Here is a 12,759-nt window from a genome sequence, read left to right on the forward strand (position 1 = left end):
GTATGCAAGGTGTTAATGCTAAATCCACATTGCATTTATACAGGCAAACCAAGCTGTGTCAAGTTGAGCCAAGTGCTGGCCAAAACTCCCCCAAACTCTTTATATCTGAGTCGGGGAAGGCAACATCTGTTCCCCGGGGCTGTCTTTGGAACCAGTAACACAAGTTTACACAGTCACACACCCATCTGACTTTCAACCATATCACATTGTAACGGTTCTGGCTTGCAGTGAACACGCAAATAAAAAGATTTGGGACACGTTTTTTCCCCCCGTCTTCTTTTTTTTCTTTTATTCCATCTTCAACGGGCTTACATCTATGAAATACCAAATGGAGGTTTAAAAATAGACACAGACCTCTCATGCCTACTAGCCATTTTGTTGGTCTCTATTGAATATCAATACTGTTCAAATCCCAAAGTGGATGACAGCCAAACGAGACCGATCAAAAGCTTCTAAGAGACAAATACAGTGAAAAACACCGCCAGCATTATAAGAGACGGGATGTGTGTGTTTGTGTGCATGCAGCTATATGAATGTGGAAGAGAAATCTAGCGTAATTAAAGAGATTTAGGTCTGATGGATGGGGAGGAAAGAATAAATTGAATGAATGAAAAGGCAGGAAGTGGGGGATAAATACATCCCCCCTCTTTATGTCAATCTAAAGCTGAAACATCACAGCAAACAGGAGCTATAGAAGAAGACGGGCTGAGTGGCTAACAGAACTGTGAAAGCCATATGCTCTAGAGGTGGCAAAAGAAAAGAAAAAAAAATCAAGCAGGGTGTTGAAATAATTTTTAATTTCATTTTTTTAATCTGTTTATTGATCCCCAATGGGGAAATTACAATTTACACTCTGTGTCCACACTTTTGTTAGTTTTCACACAGAGTCCTGAACTACACTCACACCTGCTGTCTACATACATGTCTGATCTATACATGCACTGATGGAGAGATGTCAGAGTGAGCGGGCTGCCAGCTGAACCAGTGCACTGAGGGGGGGGGGGGGTTCGGTGCCTTGCTCAAGAGCCCAGGAGGTGAAGTGGCATCTCTCCAGCCACCAATCCTCACTCCTTGCTTTTTAGTCCATACGGGAACTTGAACCGGTGACCCTCCGGTTCCCAACCCAACTCCCTAAGCTACTGCCACCCCCAATAACAAGTTACTCAAGATATAAAAATGTAACTTAGAGGGGGATGATGCCCTTTTTTCAGATTTTGTATGTCCTTACACTGGGTGGCCCCATGCTTTGCTCCGTGTGTGTCAAAGTTAACAAGTTAACATAAAGAAGAAAGACACATTACACAGTGGAAAACCTTCAAAAAACAGTAATATAGACAAATATTAAAGTTTAACTTACAGTGACTTTGTGCTCTCCGGTCAGGTTGGGCCATTCACACAGCAGCTGGCTCTCAGACAGGGTGAGAATGCAGGGCGTCTCACCGATCAGCACAGTGTAATTCAGCTTAGAGTTTCCTGGGGCTGTAGGAATTAAGTTACGGCCCTGGAAACAGACACGCATGCTATGGTTACTTACATAAGGTTTTAGTCTATGGTGGTCCACATAAATAGAAAATAAATCATAGTATAAACTGTGATTTATGTTAAAAAAAAAGACTGACACGCAGGTGTCCGTCAATAGTTCAGCCATTGCTCTAGTGTGCAAGGTACTTTTAACTACAGGCAGCCATAGCAACAGTGCCTCTGCACTGTATATCGGAGGAAACACTGCACAGAACTGACTAGTTGTTTTTTAACTAAATTACCAAGTCTATGACATTGCTCTTGAGTTAAAAATGTAACTAAATTACGACATACTGTATACTATGTACTAATGTACTAAATCTAATCAGTGATTAGATTACTTGATCCAGATCTGGTGGATAAGGTCCTGGCACAAGTAAAAATGCTGCATGGAGACATGAAATGTGTTGGTTACGCAAGGGCCCTGGAAAGTACAATAAATACATTCTACAGAAATCCCCCCTCCCCTCTGCTACCTACACCTACCCCTCCTCATCCTTACTCACTGTGCTTTGTGGACTGGGATGAAATAATTGCTGGAAAACCTTGATGAATGTCTAATTTCTTTGCAATTATCTAATAGGATGCCATTTCTGTGCTGCTTATTTCTGCAACTCTTTACCCAGAGCATGGTGGGGCAATCAGAGCTTTTCATTATAGTATTATATTTAAAGTTACAGGGGAGAAAGGAGTGATTCTTCATTGCTAAAACTCCGCCCTGATTGGCCGAGAGTAAACAGGCTTTCATTTTCCGTGAAATTGCATGTTAATTTCCTCTCTCGCTCCTGAGGCTTTGAAGTTCAAAAGGAGAGGTAAAATGACAAAATACAGCATATGTGGGTGTGGCAAAGCCTTCATAAATTCACTCTGGATTCAAATTTGTACTGCCTCTATGGCTAAGAGTAAACATGGCTATGAAGTCTCTCTTTAGAAGTTATCTGATAAAAATCTGAGCAGGTGGTATAGCTACACATGGGTCCACTTTATAAACGTTTCTTTCCTTTGCACCTGGTTTTAAGGGGGCGGTTTTGGTAGGAAAATTTCCCCCCTGAAAGGTCTCGCTGAAGAAATAACATCTTTCAAGGTTGTGGCACATCTGAAAGACGACTGTGTTGAAAGCAAAACTGTCAAAGCGAGAGGAAGGAGAGAGTAACGTCTCTTTACAGGAATGTTTGGAGCCAATCATTTCAAATGCCTGTCAGCCTCTTATCAGTTGTGTTGGATGCTGACTAGGAGGTTGCTGCAGCGTTTTCTAAAATAACTATTTGTGAGATTGAGCTTTTAATGTTGCTGACAATACTCAACATTACTGGAACGCTGCTATCTGCTATTACTGCTCTTCTAGTGTGTCAACTGAGTGCTCTAGCCTTCTTTTGTCCTGGAGTCCCAGTGTGTTTTAAGATATTTCTTCCAGACGTTACAGAGTAACCTTCGAAAAAAAGCTTTGATGCAAAACCACCACAAACTCCATCCTGACATCAGTCCCTCAGACATAAGAACCCTTTTTCCCACTTATGCCTATAGGTGATGCAAGAAAGGAGACAGGAAGAAACACCAGTCAGAAATAATAAATGGTAAAAAAAACAAACAGAGGAGAAAGGTAGAGACGGAGGTAGAAGACATTAGAAGGGAAGCTGAAAAGAAAAAAAGTTAAGATTTAAAAGAGAAAGGATGTGATGGATGTAAAGCAAAGCAAAGACAAGACAAGGCCAAAACAGATCAATGCTAAGAGCAAGAGGCAATTTACCTTGAGTATAAGCGGTGAACTGGGCTTCAGCTCCAGCATGCCCGAGGGGCTCAGAGGTTCGAACACGGGGTCCGGGTGGTAGCTGAAGGTCTCGTTTACAACCAGCACAGAGCGCACGTCATCCATGACAAAGCCAATTTCATCAGGACTGCTGCCCGACTCTGAAAAGCCTTTTTCAGATCCGGCCACAGAGGGCGCCAGACACACCATCACAGTGTTGTTGACAACTGTGCAGTTCTAGAGAAGACGACAAGTGTTAAACGATTACTCAAAAGATCAACTAAGTTAACCTATAGATAATCGACAACACATAGGATGGCTAAACCAGGGGTTATGTGATATGAGTGAATAAATCTCTCCGTAATGACATAATTTGGAAGAGGCTGGCTTAATAACATCAGTGTTTTAATCATTGTTGATATCATCTGAAAATCCCCTGTGGGGTTTAACACTTAAATCAAACACCAATGAACAAATTCGACTGTAATGACTCAAATAAAAACAGGAGAGGTCAGCCAGTAACTAATAACAATAACACAGCAGTTTCAAAGCATTGGTAAGCCCTACATTATGTTCTATATGTCACATACTAACACACAAAGGATGTGTACAATCACAAAGACAGAGAACACAAGTGTGTTTATAGGTCAACAGAAACAATAACCAGGCTAAATCAAAAATGACTGCAGAGTGGGACAGAAGAAACAGAAGGTGTATTTTTACTTTTGGATAAGAGCGGGAGAAAGGTTAGCTAAGCCCCATGGTGCTAGGTGAAGAGAGGGGGATTTGCCAGAGCCACTTTATTGCTGGTTGACATTTCAAAGGTTAAACTGCTAAAAGGAAATTCAACATCAAAAACAAACAGAAAATGGGCCCTTGGCTGGTTGACCGACGGGTCAGGTGTGTGCGTCTGTGTGTCTGTGTCTTAGTCCCAGGGGTGTGTGTATCATCTGAAAATCAGTTTTTACACATAGAAGGAAGTAGCAGAAAGGCAGATAGAAATAGAAAGAGAAAGAGAGAGAGAGAGAGAGAGAGAGAGAGAGAGAGACACACCTGCAAGTCACTGCTTTTTTTGTTTGGTCAATAAAAACTGTGTGCAGTCTGACTACTTACATTTTCTGACTTGGCAGCTCCATACTTGGCTCTCATTCTGGGTTCCTTGATGGTGGCCAGATTGGTTCCAGTGATGGTCAACATGGTTCCTCCACTACAAAAAGAGTAAACAAGACTCATTGTAGAGAACATAGGGACAAACACAATTATGCAATGTTACTGGGAAAATAAAAACAATTCTATTTGCACTTTTGTGTCACACATTCATGTATCTCCTTCTGTACTTTGTCTTGCATGGTCCACGTGCATCTATTATTCAGCAGGCCGCTGGTATTCAGTAGAGATAAATGTTAATAAATCTGTTCTCTGTCGGAGCCAAGAGGGCCCTCCAGTTGGCGATTTACCATTAATGCTTGCTCCGGCAGTAGCCTTTCGCCTGCTTATTCATGGAAGCCCCTTTTTCAGGTAATCATAGCAACGCTAAAGCCCTTGCATGAATGTTAATAGCTTCTTTAAACCGATATAGAAGCTGGAGGGAAGAATAAGCGAATATGTAGCATTACTCTTGAGACCCAGAGCTTTTGGCCTCTCCTCAGCACCTCTCCAAAGACAGGAGAGATTTTTTTCAAAGTGTATTAAACTTACACTGCCATATTTTTAAGTCTGAGATACACTCAGCAACTGCACCGCTGTCAGAGATCTGACATGTTTTGTAACCTTTACACCTGTGACCTATTCAGATCTACCGTATGTGACGCTGACCAGTGGAGACATGGATAATATGGGTGAGAGTTCTATTCCCCCACACTGCCTTCCTCCACAGCCTCTGCTGGCCCGAGAGGCTGAACTTTATCTGATGTGAGGCGTTCTGACAGCAGCTAAATAAGTTAGCATATAACCTAAAACTGGAGTTGGGTAAGACGCGGCTTGAAGCCTAGTACCAGTTTGAGTCACCACTGGCCCCAATGAACATAAAAAAGCAAATGACACACTAGCTGCTACTGTATTTGACTAGATTTCACACAGACAATGATACACCAAGAAAAACAGCATACCCTGTATAATCATTAAATTGCTGTAAAGCAATCTCTGCTCTCTCTAAGCAATGACAGAGGACTTGTGATCTACTCAACTTAACATTAGATTCATTCCATGGTGGAACAATTGCACCCTAAAATGTAAATGCAAGGACTCATGACAATTAAAAAGCTTCCAAATGCTGAGAGTTGGCAGTGTTTTCAGAGGCCGATTGGAGCGAAGTGAGGCCAGTCCCAGGCCTTAAGGGGAAAGCGGCCTAGGAGCTAGCAGGACAAGAGCCTTTAAAGAGAATTCCGGTTGATTACAACACGTAGCTCTGTGTTTTGTAAATTTGGAGTGTTGTCAATGGAGAAAAAAACAAAAACAATCGGTGCTGCCTACACCATGTTATCCTCCTGCTAGAGTTAGCTCCCAACAAGTTTTAAACATATTTTTAGCCTCTTAACATTTAAAAAATGTCATTAAAAATGGCTACCCATTCCCCCCGAGTGAACACAGTGAATCTGACTGCTGTAGATGTGAAAGAAATGCGCGAAAGTTGTGCAAATTCAGCTCTGTTCAGTTCCTGCTTCTTTCTCTCTATTGACAGCACTCCAAATTTACAAACAGAGCTATGTGTTGGAATCGACCGGAATTCTCCTTTAAGGGAGGTCGACAGATGTTGAAGTTGTGATTTATCGTGTGTGAAAACTGAGCAGACAAAAGGTATTTAGGAGATGTACATACAGTTACGCATTTGTTGGTGGAATAGCAGAACATAGAGCTCAGGGGTACAGTCAACAGGAGTAGAAGATAAAAAGTGTACACATACAGTGTACACTTGAAAGTAACTGAGTGCACTGTATTACACTGTGTAAACAAGGTGGAGCCAGCGTCATACATTCTCCACAGTGCCATGTGACCGTGTTGTTAGCATGAAAGCCTCTACCTGAAAGGGGGGAACCAGGCTGAGTCATGTCAGATTTGTGTTTTCGACAAGAGAGGCCCCCCCCCCGCAAAAGGGTCACCAAAGGGGCCGCAGCAACAAAATAGCTTGGTAAATAAAAACGTGATTGGCCTGGAGAACCATGCACCTCCTCTTATGGGAGCGCTGAGTGAAATATCAAACACAAGCCGAGTGCCAAGGTCATTTCCCCCCAAGGTTGGAGCCAACACTTTCCTTTCCCTTGCCTTCCCCTCAACATTTTTTCCATCCCATTCTAAATGAGACTTTTCATCCGCTAACACCTCTATTGCATGAGTGTCTCCTGCATTTTCACCTCAACCCCCTGCGATGATGCTGAAGTGGATTGTAACACTGTCTGAACAGACCATGTTTCTAGCAGAAATCAAATGTGGGCTGTCCTGAGAGGCAATACTACCCAATAAATACTTGTAATAAAAAAAATAAAACTATACACAAGCCAGAGTGGCTTTAATGAACAAAAACATATATGACCCCTTTCCCTTTTCCTGAAATGTTTTTAATATAGGCCTTTACTTATCATATGGACAATATCCCTTGCTATTTTTTTGTTTCTAGTTCATTACTTAAATACCTGCTTGTCTTTGAGAATTTCAAGTAAATGAAAGAGAAAAAAACACACCGTAAAAAAACTCAGGAAATAAAGTAAGACATTTTCCTGAAACTATACTTTTGAAGTAAATGAGACAGTCAACACTGTGTGTTTGTGTGTATGTGCTGGCTTCATCTGTGAGCTGATGAGTAGAGGAGTTTCTAGGTCATGCTGGTGAGCCCATTAGCACTTGGAAACTCCAAGCTTCTATTTTTTTTTGCCTCCACAACACAGCTTGTGTTTGCACAGGAAATCTTCCTGTGGCTATGTAGTCTCATTTCAATAAGTCAAGTATTATTTACAGATACATCTCTGCTGCAGCTCATCAACTGTAGCACTGCACTGCTTCAGGAGCCTCCTTTACTGCTGTTACTGCTCTCAAAGTTTTTTCTACTTTTGAAACATAAAGATAAACAGAATAAATAATACGCCTTTGAAAAGCAAACCGGGGTGAAAATGGAGAAGAATGTTTAGTTTTTTTAGCCAGGGAGTATGCTAGCAGAATATTACATTCATTACATACAGAGACTTCATATGTATACGTCCTATATATGTGCATCAAGCAGAATTGTAGATCAAACACTGTGTTAGAGAATGTGAATTTTGTGAATTATAGATAATGAAATAATCATGTGACATTATACAACGAAAGCTGATGGAATTAGTTATATGGTGCAGCAGGACATCAAAAATACATCAATTCATGTCGATAGTGCCTAGTCTTCAAACCTTTCTTCTGAATTATTCAGTGTGTGTTACTTTCATGGTTGGCATGTACGATGTATGCAATATTGGAAAATGTATCAATCGATCAGGCAGTCTCAGTTTTGAAATAGCTGTAACCTTGTCCGCCACACACTCAGACTAGCTGAGGGAAAGGCGGGGATTGGGTCCTCACCTGGCGATACTCCAGTCAGGCTCGATCTTGAGGATGGTGGGATCGTCCGAGTAGTTGAACTTGACCTCTGGGTTCCTCAGCTCTGCAGAGTTGATGTCCACCATGACTGGGGTGGTGCCAGGGGTTTGTCCAGCCGGGGTGACACAAACTATCTCCTTGTTGCTCCGCCTGAAAAAGCAGGAGATGAAGGGAGAGAAAGAGAAAAGACAGATTTTACATACAAAGGATTCTGATGGTCTCTCTTAAAGTGGACTGTGTGCTCTAACTAACAATACCAGAAGGTCTTGAAAAGAATTTTGAGTATTTGGGAGCTGACTCTCTGACAGGCTATTAGACAGACACAGAATAAAAACTGAAGTGAGTGCAGCATAGGAAAGAAAATCCTACTTCATCCCTTAAATAAGTCATAAATTATTTATCAGATGTGACAAAAAGGCGCGCGCAAACACACACACACACACTCTTTCAGACTCCATCACATGGGGTCGCTTCATATCAGGTGTGCCATTAGGAAGGCACATCAGAGGCTATATTTTTTGAGGTGTTTTAATAAACATGGTATGTCCCTTAATATTCTAGACAACTTTTATCATTGTACAATTGAGAGTTTATTGACAGGTAACATTGTAGTGTGGTTTGGTAGGGCTATTTCAAATGACCTTAATCTTCTGACAAATGTGGTCAAAACTGCATCTAATCATCGGTGTTCCACTTGAACTGCTGCAACATATTTACTGGAAACGCAGTACTAAGAAGGCACTACGTATTATACGGGATTCAAGTCATCCTGCACACCACCTCTTCTCCCACCTTCCGTCAGGGAAACGTTTGCAGCGCATCCCAACGCGTACATCACGTTTGAAGGATAGTTTTTAACCCCAGGTAAAAAGGTTACTGAATGATGGCACAGCAGGAAGGAGGGCTGTGGTCTGAACTTAGTTACTATGTCTACTGTGCTTGGGTATTTTGGATGTTTTTGGTTTGTTTGTTTTTTTAAGTTTTAAATGCTATTTATGTTGTTGTTATTTGAACTGTTACTATTGACTAGTGCTGAGGGAGTGCAAAAAGGCATATTGCGTTTCATTGCTGTGGTTCTCTGTACTAAGGTGCATATGACAATAAACTTGAACACACACACACACAATTGCTTATGCATAAGTCTGTCCACCCGTGGTTTCATTAGCGAAAATCACAAAATGCTGTACTTCAAAGCTCTCTTTCACTCACTCTGTCTGTCTCTCCCTACCTCCTGCGATTTCTTTGGCTGAAATATCTGAACTGGCAGACCGGGCTGGTCGTCTCACTGTATGATGTAACTCCCTCCCTAGCAGACAGGCAGACAGCTGTGACCTGCTGGGAAACTTTGTGCCGCTGCCAGAAACTTTGTGCTCCACTCCAGTGGCTCGTTCCACTGTCCCCTCCCCATGTCAGTGGGAGACACTGCTGGCCCAAGCGGTGAGAGGATGGCTACCTGTGAGACAGCATGTGTGTGTGGGCATCTACGTACAGTATGTGAGAAATCAGTGTGTTGAGCAGGTGCGCTTTGACTGTTTGGAAGTTTGAATTTGCATATAAACACAGTGCACAGGTAGAAGATTATAGTTGTGTCAGTATGTGTTTTGTGTCACTCGTCGTCTGCTAACATCCTACAGTGCACTGCAAGCTTGAGTAAATGGGTGCGTGTGCATTGTGCAAGTGGCAAGCGGCGCAGTGTGAAATTTTGAACATAAGTAGAACAAGCTGATTCTTACACAAATCCTCCCCCTGTATCTGCTGTGAAAGTAAAATCCGCAGAAAGACGAAAGATGATGGATAAGATGAAAGAATGAAAACCTATTTTTGTAGCTCTATCCCGGTGGCTTGTGGTAGAGTGGAGTTAGGTTTGGATACTGAGCGAAAGCAAAAAAACAGGGCAATCGCATGTCTTTGTCAGATACATGCCTACTGCCTCCCAGCAGGCTATTTCAACAGCGTCCTTAGACTGAGAAGGGACAGAAGAGGGCAAAAATTAAAATGGTTTTCTTCCTACATTCCACTAGTGCTGTGTTTCCATGACAACCAATTCCACAACACTGTCGCTGCAGAGAGCGACTGTGGTGCCACGCACGTATTTTTGACAAGGTTGTGGCCCCACAAAAGAAAGCCAAGAGAGGACACAAAAAAAGGGAAAGAAATGGGGTTGCAGAGGGAGATAACAGGATGAGTGACTTGGGGTAAATAGGTTTTGACTAAAGCGGAGGCCCCACTGAATACAAAGACACATTAAAGAGATGGACTCAACTAGTTCATTACTTTGACCATAAAGGTTATTGCTGCTCAGTGAATGAAAGGCCAAGACTATTATGCTCACCTTTCTCGGGAAGTGCTACAGTGCTTTAAATTGGCCTTTACTTTTTCTTTTGATATGATACAAAAAGAACTTGATAGGTCCAAGCTCATTAGTCACTTGTTGCCTAAAAGAACCACTATAACAAAAACTACAGTGAAATAGAGAATTTGCTATAAAAGCAAAACAAAAAAGAAAGAAACAAGAAAAACTAGTGCCTCAGTGGCAATGGAAAAATGTATAAGGAGTGTAAACATGTTCTCCGTTACAATTTAGTCAACTTCTTTAGCAAAGACTTTGCCTGAACATTCCATTTTAGTACATAGGCAGGTGCTTGTTTGTTTTAACAATGTTTTCTGTGAGGTTTCTCTGCCATTTGCCAGACACCAAACATGAGTCAATGTAGTCCAGAGCTCAGTTTGCTGTCTCTTTTCCAGTAAGGGACTCACAGAAACAATAGAGTTCCTGGCTGGAGGAATTAGATTCATATCAAACTGGATCTTCGTCTCCTCTTCTTTAAACCCTGGCACAATCTCTTGCGGGAGATGACCCGCAGAGGGAGTGACAACGGAAGATAACGGTGGCACATTATTTGAAAAACTAAAACTAAAAAACGGAAGAAAAACACGTATTTCAAACATAAGTTTAAAGCAGGAAAAATGTGAGTTACCAATTACCAGCAACGCCATATCATTTCTTCCAAATTATATCTCTGACAAAATGTGGGCCATGTACTTAAGTATTTTATAGCACAACTGAACAATGATATTATCGAGAAAGGCTGTCATTCTCACAATTGCTGTGAATTACAGTACTGCAGGTCATCCTGTTGCTGGCAGCATTTTTAAGACATTCTCTATATCAAAGGCTACCAGGAAAAAATGTGTTGGGGAAAAAAAGAGAAAAATAAAAGAAAACAGAAAATAACTATAATTATCAAAACACAGACAAACTGTAAAGAATGGCAGATTGCAGAAGTAAAAGAAGGAGGGTGAATCATTATGAATGGAAATTGTTTGCAGTAGAGCATTTGTGAAAAAAAACTTCAGAATCACAATGACCTTTTTTTCTTTTCTTTTTCTTTTACATATTTACGCAGTTTTGCTGCATTCACATTGTTCGGAACCGTTAGGAGATCTTTTTATCAACACAGTTCCAGCCTCCAGAACAGCACAATGGAAGTTTAAATGGTCCATTTTTTCAGTGAAATCAGCCTCAGGTATGATCATAGATTTATTGAATAAGTAGAACTTTTTTTCACCTCACAAAGTGGCAGGGGTGAAGTCCTATCTTCAAAGATACAGCACTGCCTGCATTGAGATGACTTCCTTCAATGGTGATCTTTGTTCCTCCAGACAGCGGCCCAGTAGAAGGAATGACACGGTTAAAGTATGGAGACTAAGGAGGGAGACAGGAAAAGACAGGTTGATAAATCATTGCTGCTGGGCTTCAACAAAGATGTCAAATACAGAATAAAAAACTCAAAAAAAAACTCTTAGCTGTAATTTTATTCGGCTATGCTCTTCCAACACACACACTTACCACAAAGGAGAAGGCCTTGGTGGAGACTGCTTTGTAGTCGGGGTGAATGCAATCCCTAACACACACTTCTACCTGAGCCTCCTGCACCCTGTAACCTGTTGCATCATTTAGCCGGCACACGATCCTGAAAAAGGGAAACACATGGGCGGGGAAATGAGTTCCATTATTACTGCTCCCAAAAAAAAATGCATGAATGTCAAGGTTCTCTTCAATGTTTGCTTAATAAAGAGACAGTCAATTCAGATAAAAAGACGCTTGGCCGAATAAAGACAGAGTGAAGGAGAGACAAAAGTGCAGAACAGATGACTGTACAACATTTTCTCTGCTTTTAAAAAAAATCTAAAAGTAGAGAGTAAACCATTTCTAAAGCCTCATTCATAATATTAGAAAAAGCAGACCAAATGTTCTAATAGTAAAAATCTGCAGTGCTAAGGCAGGGCGGAGTATTGTGTGTGTATGTGTTTGTATCTGTATTAGTGTTTACTGTAGAACTATAAGCCTCACACTTGGCCCTGGGTGCTGGCTGGACAAATGAAAATCCAATGGATAAATGATTGAATGAGGGGAGGAGAGGCAGTGTAGCCCACGCGGGGAACACATACACATACGCACACTTAATTCATGTTTCACGCACTGGAGACACACTTGACTGTTAATTAGCCAGAGTGAACGAATGAGACAGAGAAAAAAAGGCGAGGAGGCAGAGGAGAGAGGGAGGCAGAGAAAGAGAGAGAGTTAAAGTTGGAGAGCCTGATTAATTGAACAAGCCCATATCCTACACATCTCCTCTGTATCCCTCCCTCCCTGAGATGAGTTATTAACTCTCCTGCTTCCATCCTCCCTGCAGGTGGCCATGGCAACTGTGGCGACAATGAATTTCACATTTCGATGCTGTGTGTTTCCACTGTTTTTATTTTCCTTTTCATTTATTCCCAGGTCTCCCACTATGACAGGAGCTATGATTGAAACACTGGACAGTTCTCAGTTAGAAACTGCAGCTTCACTTACAGTGGGTACGGAAAGTATTCAGACCCCTTTAAATTTTTCACTCTTTGTTTCATTGCAGCCATTTTCCAAA

General features: G+C 41.6%; 1 protein-coding gene across 1 annotated transcript in view; it reads right to left on the bottom strand.

Annotated features, from left to right (window-relative positions):
• The window catches only part of LOC117943400 (plexin-A1-like), a 191,797-nt gene that overhangs the window by 23,153 nt on the left and 155,885 nt on the right, over window positions 1–12,759 (bottom strand). Inside the window, exons 13-18 of the mRNA XM_034869500.1 lie at window positions 11,682–11,805; window positions 11,401–11,537; window positions 7,814–7,981; window positions 4,382–4,475; window positions 3,269–3,505; window positions 1,358–1,501 (exon numbers count right to left, since the gene is read on the bottom strand). Coding sequence (XP_034725391.1) covers window positions 1,358–1,501; window positions 3,269–3,505; window positions 4,382–4,475; window positions 7,814–7,981; window positions 11,401–11,537; window positions 11,682–11,805 — 904 coding nt within the window. The remainder of the gene's footprint in view (window positions 1–1,357; window positions 1,502–3,268; window positions 3,506–4,381; window positions 4,476–7,813; window positions 7,982–11,400; window positions 11,538–11,681; window positions 11,806–12,759) is intronic.

This window comes from Etheostoma cragini, chromosome 4, assembly GCF_013103735.1.
Source record: "Etheostoma cragini isolate CJK2018 chromosome 4, CSU_Ecrag_1.0, whole genome shotgun sequence".
NCBI classification, from domain to species: Eukaryota; Metazoa; Chordata; class Actinopteri; order Perciformes; family Percidae; genus Etheostoma; species Etheostoma cragini.